Genomic DNA, 7,266 nt, shown 5'->3' with positions numbered 1-7,266 from the left:
AAAAATATACAATAGCAGTGAAAATGTACTTTTTTTTCAGTGGTAATCACTGAGTCAGTAAGTTGAACTTAAGAACCAGAGTCTGATTCACAAATGAATCATTTGAACTGGTTTTGTGATGAACTGACTCACTGACAAGATCCAATTCAAAATAATTAGCTGTTCACAAATCAGACATAGAAAAAATGTCTTCAAAATGTAACTTTTGTTCCAGGTAAGAATTCTGAACAACATGAAGTTTTTGGATGTACTATCCCTTTAATTTTTTATTTTACTTATTTATTATTACTTTTATTTAGCTTTATTTTAGACAGTGAAGGACACAAGGTTTAAAAGGAAGTTAGTCATCTGACCTTCCTGTGCAATGAATGACATACACCTTATTCCTGACAGATGACAGGAAGTCCTGCTGTTTGACAGGAAATGGACATGGCAACAGAGAGGAAATTACACATGTCCCAGAATTGCCAGTGCAGCTGTAGCCAATCTCAAAATTGCAAAATTGTTAACACACAATTGGGAGATATAAACACACAATTCTGAGAAGAAAAGTCGGAATTGTGATTTTAGTTGCAATTACTTTTATTTTGAATCAATTTAGTTCTAAACTGAATTGAGCTGAATCATGCACTACACAGCATTTTTGCAGTTGTTTTACAGCAGTATTTAAAATGGTTTCATATTTGAAGTTCACGTCATCATTGATAACATTATTTCCCTGTTCATTACTGTGAATCTGCTTCGAAACAGTCTGTATTGTATTATGGTAACTTGACTATTTTATACAGCACTCCTGCATTACATAAAAACACCAGAGTCACCGTATCTCACCCCAGACATCCGTTTTATTCATATAAAAAAAGCCTTTAATTCACACCTGCTTTAGCCCAACTGGCTTACAGCTGTTCAGTACCAGCCTTACAGAGTGTGTGCAGCACAGCAGACTGTCTGTGCTGAGAACTATAACACTGCTGTCCCAGAAGGAACAAAATCTAATTAATTAATAGCAACCATCCAGCAAACGAGCTGAAGCAGAGAGAGAATCAGACACTCATCAGTGTCTTCATACATTTGCTTTATTGAATTCTTCAAATGTCAAGAACATACAGGGAATTCAGAACTCCAGCACAAAGACACAAGCTACAGATGAACCTGCCTCTCATCACACAAATACAACATTTCACTTTCTTACCTAACATGAAAGAAATTACAAGTATAAAATTGAGCTTAAAATCATGTACCCATGCAGATGAAACCCCACCATTGCTAAAATAATGTTGTTGCTTTTTTTTTTTTTGAATGCATGGCAAACGTGAACTGCTAAATAAAAAAATAAAAATAAGCAGATAAAAACAGCATTGTAAAAAAATAAATAATAGGAAACAATTGAATAAGTGCTTAACACAAAATGTGGTCATAGCAGGATAGGAGGGGCTACTGCACGAGGGGTGGGGCCTCTCAATTACCTGTGGGTGAATCAGAGCAGTGCATTATCACACTCTGGTTAATATTTACAGAGAAAGCAGGAATAGTGTGGTGTGCAGCTACCTGTCGAGGCGGTTGACCACATCCCTGACGCTGCTGAGCAGGTGCTGGTGCTCCTGTGGGTTGGACAGAATGATGCCGTGAAGCTTCTTCATGTAGGAGTCGATGGAATCGAGTGTGGGCGTCTCGCCGCTGCCTGCAGGCACATGGGAAGGACAGTCAGGAAAAGTACACCACATATCTTTCACATACTACTAACATCAGATTCACAGATAAAACATCCTTCTTAGAAACAGAAAGCTTTTATTGTCATTGTATAGCACTTTCTATTTGAATTTCTATTTCTGTTTCTAATGATTTTACCATTGCATCTGATTCACAGATGAAACATCCTTCTAGTCACTTGTTTTTAGAATTTAGGATCACAAAGCTTGTACAAATCACACAGATGTGACCCTGGAGCACAAAACCAGTCTTAAGTCGCTGGGGTATATTTGTAGCAATAGCCAACAATACATTGTAAGCAGTATTTAAAATGGTTTCATATTTGAAGTTCACGTCATCATTGATAACATTATTTCCCTGTTCATTACTGTGAATCTGCTTCGAAACAGTCTGTATTGTATTATGGTAACTTGACTATTTTATACAGCACTCCTGCATTACATAAAAACACCAGAGTCACCGTATCTCACCCCAGACATCCGTTTTATTCATATAAAAAAAGCCTTTAATTCACACCTGCTTTAGCCCAACTGGCTTACAGCTGTTCAGTACCAGCCTTACAGAGTGTGTGCAGCACAGCAGACTGTCTGTGCTGAGAACTATAACACTGCTGTCCCAGAAGGAACAAAATCTAATTAATTAATAGCAACCATCCAGCAAACGAGCTGAAGCAGAGAGAGAATCAGACACTCATCAGTGTCTTCATACATTTGCTTTATTGAATTCTTCAAATGTCAAGAACATACAGGGAATTCAGAACTCCAGCACAAAGACACAAGCTACAGATGAACCTGCCTCTCATCACACAAATACAACATTTCACTTTCTTACCTAACATGAAAGAAATTACAAGTATAAAATTGAGCTTAAAATCATGTACCCATGCAGATGAAACCCCACCATTGCTAAAATAATGTTGTTGCTTTTTTTTTTTTTGAATGCATGGCAAACGTGAACTGCTAAATAAAAAAATAAAAATAAGCAGATAAAAACAGCATTGTAAAAAAATAAATAATAGGAAACAATTGAATAAGTGCTTAACACAAAATGTGGTCATAGCAGGATAGGAGGGGCTACTGCACGAGGGGTGGGGCCTCTCAATTACCTGTGGGTGAATCAGAGCAGTGCATTATCACACTCTGGTTAATATTTACAGAGAAAGCAGGAATAGTGTGGTGTGCAGCTACCTGTCGAGGCGGTTGACCACATCCCTGACGCTGCTGAGCAGGTGCTGGTGCTCCTGTGGGTTGGACAGAATGATGCCGTGAAGCTTCTTCATGTAGGAGTCGATGGAATCGAGTGTGGGCGTCTCGCCGCTGCCTGCAGGCACATGGGAAGGACAGTCAGGAAAAGTACACCACATATCTTTCACATACTACTAACATCAGATTCACAGATGAAACATCCTTCTTAGAAACAGAAAGCTTTTATTGTCATTGTATAGCACTTTCTATTTGAATTTCTATTTCTGTTTCTAATGATTTTACCATTGCATCTGATTCACAGATGAAACATCCTTCTAGTCACTTGTTTTTAGAATTTAGGATCACAAAGCTTGTACAAATCACACAGATGTGACCCTGGAGCACAAAACCAGTCTTAAGTCGCTGGGGTATATTTGTAGCAATAGCCAAAAATACATTGTATGGGTCAAAATGATCGATTTTTCTTTTATGCCAAAGATCATTAGGATATTAAGTAAAGATCATGTTCCATGAAGATATTTTGTAAATTTCCTACTGTAAATATATTCAAACTTCATTTTTGATTAGTAATATGCATTGCTAAGAACTTAATTTGGACAACTTTAAAGGCGATTTTCTCAATATTTTGAATTTTTTGCATCCTCAGATTCCAGATTTTCAAATAGTTGTATCTCGGCCAAATAACAAACCATACATCAATGGAAAGCTTATTTATTCAGCTTTCACATGATGTATAAATCTCAATTTAAAAAAAATTGACACTTAAGACTGGACACTTAAGGTCCAGGGTCACAAATATAATGAAGAAGCTTGTTTGGAAATAAAACAAAGCAAGTTATATGATGGAACCATAAACAAAGCAAACGATTTTGAAAAAACAAAAAGAAAAGATTTTGTCGAAAATATATTTTATTTATAATATTTATTTTTAATATTGAATTTTTTTTTCAGCAAGGAGGCTCTAAATTGCTCAAACGTGACAGTAAAGGAGGGTCATTATTTGACCCTAGCCAATATTTTGACTAAATTGATCATGTTCCAGCTATCAATAACAGTGCAGTAACCTCAACATCATTTAACACAAATTTGATCATATTTAAATAAGGGTTTCCACATCTTTTGACCAACACATTTCTATTTTCCAGTTGTTTGTGATTACTGGATCATTTTAGTGTAGTGTAGTGTTAATAGTGTAGCCTATTAACTATTTTATACAATTTTCAAAAGACAAAAAAAGAAATACAAAATATAACTTATATATATATATATATATATATATATAATATATACAAAAATATAACTTAAATAAAAAATCTAGGGAAATTAATAAAATAAAAGTGAAGAGTTTTCCATGACTGTGTAAGATTTTATTAAAGGTGCTGTATGTAGGATTGACACCGAGTGGTTGAACTAGGTATTGCAGTCCAAATTCAAAATATTGGAGAGGGTTTTTTTCACCCGGCCCCTCCTCCTCAGACGTGACGCACTCACAGGTTGCCAGATTGAAGACACCAACAGGAACGAGCGCACTTGACGATGAATGAAATTAAATACGCTGGATTTTCCACCAACTGGCAACCCGGGGTGCCGAAATACAAACAAGTATGTTAACTTAGCATGTTTCTTAAATATCTGCAAACATATTATGGTATTTTTATGCTTTAGTAGAGTCAAAAACTTACATACAGCACCTTTAATTAATTTAGTTATTAATTTACATGACTTTTCCAGTAGTTTATGGTTAACAGATAATTTCATAAACAAGTTATATAAAATTGTAGCTAATTAAATATTTCAGTTTTCCATGACTTAAATTCCATTAATTTTTCTAGTAGTTTGAAATTACTGGATAATTAAAAAAAAAAAGTTTTTTAATAAAAAGATAGCTAATTAAATATTTCAGAAAAAAAGTAGGTATATTACAATTTTCTATGACTTTATTCAGATTTTATTAATTTCTGTGGATTTTGTAGTCATTTTCCAGTAGGTTATGACTACTTGATTTTTTTAATTAAAATCTCTTTATAAAAAATTGTAGCTAATTAAATATTTTAACCTTATTTTATTATGTTATTATATTTTATTATGTAGTATTATATTTATTCAAATAAATAAAACTACAAAAATAGACAAGATATTGAATATAGTTAGTCATGACTTTTGTTTAACATTTTATTTTCCATTACTTTTCCAGTCTTTTGTGATTATTAGATAACTTCATAAAAATCATTGCACAAAAATGGCAAATTAAATATTTTAGAATAATATAAAAACATATAAAGTATAAAAACAGATGTTGACTAAAGAGTTTAGGATTTTATCATTTTTTTCCCATAACATTTCCAGACTTGAAAAACTAAATTATCTGTTAATTCCAGATTTTCTATGACCTGGAAAAAAAAAGGTGCAGATTCTGTGTGGGCCTCGGTGTCGATGTTTTACCTCATGAAGTGATTCACCAGGCACCTGCCTTCCAGCATCTGATAAAGAGTGCAAAAGAGGAATTTTAGATTAGACAAGCGATTTGTGATGCTCCACATTTTGTCAGTCTCTTCATTTCTATTTTTGAGTTACTGTGTAGCACCACCCTCTGTGAAACCTCATTGGTCCAAAATCCTGCTCCGCACTGCTTTATAGGAAACATCACATGTGCTCTGATTGCCTGTGACTGTCACTCTTTTCTGCAGCTTTGTCTAAATTCACCTGCCATCAGTTATTTTGAACTGTGCCTTAGATTGTCCGTGTTCGCACCTCCTCTGTGTCTCTTTCCTTTTTGTTTCTCTTGCACCTTCCTACTGAAGTGTTTATAGGCTTCAGTCTTCTGATACTGCTCCAGTTCTCTCATGTAGCGCTCCTTATCTTTGTCCGCTTCATCCAGATAGCGCTGAGACAGAATGAGACAGAGAGCGGTGTTAGTCTCTGCAGAGGCTTTATTTTGAAACCTTATACACTGGTGATCAAAAGTTTGGAATTATTAAGATATTTTAATGTTTTTGAAAGAACTCTCTTACGCTCACCAAAGCAAAAATACAGTAAAAATCAGTAATATTGTGAAAAATTATTACAATTTAAAAGGACTGCTTTCTATTTGAATATCTATTTGAAGCTGAATTTTCAGCATCATTACTCCAGTCTTCAGTCACATGATTCTGTTATTTTCTGGAAAAGAAATAAATAAAAAAATCATGGTTGCCACAAAAACATTAAGCAGCACACCTGTTTTCAACATAATATTTATTGAGCAGCAAATCAGCATATTAGAATGATTTCTGAAGGATCATGTGACACTGAAGACTGCAGTAATGATGCTGAAAATTCAGCTTTGCGTCACAGGAATAAATTACATTATAAAACATATTACTATAGAAAACAGTTAGTTTAAATTGTAATAATATTTCTCAAACACAAACACATAAAAAACATGAATTATTCCAAACGTTTGAATGGTAGTGTATGTATTACACATGTGTATCCTGACCTGTTTCTCTTCCGGAGGCAGTTTGCTCCACTCATTCCCGAGCATCCTGGTGATCTCTGGGAAAGGCATGTCTGGTCTTTCCGCCCTCAGCTGCTCGCGGTGCTCATTCATGAAGCGCACGTATCCTGTTAAGGGGGCTTTGGGGGCATTACTGTCCTTCAGTGGCTTCTTCCTCCTCCTGCCTTTGGTCCAGCTGCTCCTGCGAGGTTTCTACCAAAAACACCATTCACTTAACTCATTAATGCCGCTCGACCTGTGCAAAGACAGCGCGGGCTCAACGATCACATGATCTGCTCACCTCCTCTCCATTGCGCTGGCTGCTGTTGTCTGTGTTGGCCCCCGGTGACCCACTCTGCTCCTCCATGACCTCTGACCTTTAGTTTCACATATAGCAGTGATGTAAAAAGAGATGACTGGATTCAGCATGTAAAATAAATCAGAGCTACCGTAATAAAACAGTAAATGTACATGTACAACATTTGATTGTATTTGATTGATTATCATATTTGATTACATTTCAATGATGTTTATTAACTATAAGAATATTAATATATATTATATAATACTATATGTATTTTTTGATCTTATACTTACATAGTGCTTAAATATACACATATTAAATATAAAATATATATTCATAATACATTAATAAAAATAAAACCTCTACATAAATATATAAAGCAACAAAATGTATATTTATATCATGTATAATATACATCATATAATTATATAATATTATATATTAAATAGTTTTCAAAGGTATACTCACTAGTACATATAAAAATAAACATATAAAATACAAAATAAATATATAAAACACACACACACACACACACACACACACATATATATATATATATATAAAGAAGTCAA

At 34.4% G+C, this 7,266-nt stretch overlaps 1 protein-coding gene and 2 long non-coding RNA genes across 3 annotated transcripts in view; all 3 read right to left on the bottom strand.

Moving 5' to 3' along the window:
- Positions 1–1,058: 1,058 nt before the first annotated feature.
- On the bottom strand, positions 1,059–1,746 carry LOC107680127 (uncharacterized). The gene is made up of 2 exons (XR_001633116.1): positions 1,549–1,746; positions 1,059–1,466 (listed from the first exon to the last, which is right to left on the bottom strand). It is a non-coding gene; the product is annotated as an uncharacterized LOC107680127 (long non-coding RNA).
- A 661-nt stretch (positions 1,747–2,407) lies between these two features.
- LOC107680128 (uncharacterized) lies at positions 2,408–3,151 on the bottom strand. Its single transcript, XR_001633117.1, has 2 exons — positions 2,898–3,151; positions 2,408–2,815 (listed from the first exon to the last, which is right to left on the bottom strand). It is a non-coding gene; the product is annotated as an uncharacterized LOC107680128 (long non-coding RNA).
- Positions 3,152–5,276: 2,125 nt separating this feature from the next.
- LOC107680114 (high mobility group protein 20A-like) overlaps positions 5,277–7,266 on the bottom strand; it is a 2,654-nt gene continuing 664 nt past the window's right edge. Inside the window, exons 2-5 of the mRNA XM_016475886.1 lie at positions 6,692–6,767; positions 6,394–6,603; positions 5,667–5,799; positions 5,277–5,395 (exon numbers count right to left, since the gene is read on the bottom strand). Of these exons, the coding sequence (XP_016331372.1) occupies positions 5,277–5,395; positions 5,667–5,799; positions 6,394–6,603; positions 6,692–6,757 (528 nt within the window). The 5' untranslated portion in view covers positions 6,758–6,767. The remainder of the gene's footprint in view (positions 5,396–5,666; positions 5,800–6,393; positions 6,604–6,691; positions 6,768–7,266) is intronic.

Source organism: Sinocyclocheilus anshuiensis, unplaced genomic scaffold (assembly GCF_001515605.1).
Source record: "Sinocyclocheilus anshuiensis isolate Anshui unplaced genomic scaffold, SAMN03320099.WGS_v1.1 scaffold376, whole genome shotgun sequence".
NCBI lineage: Eukaryota > Metazoa > Chordata > Actinopteri > Cypriniformes > Cyprinidae > Sinocyclocheilus > Sinocyclocheilus anshuiensis.
Note: the sequence above shows the minus strand (reverse complement) of the source record. Positions and strands in the feature narration are given on the sequence as shown.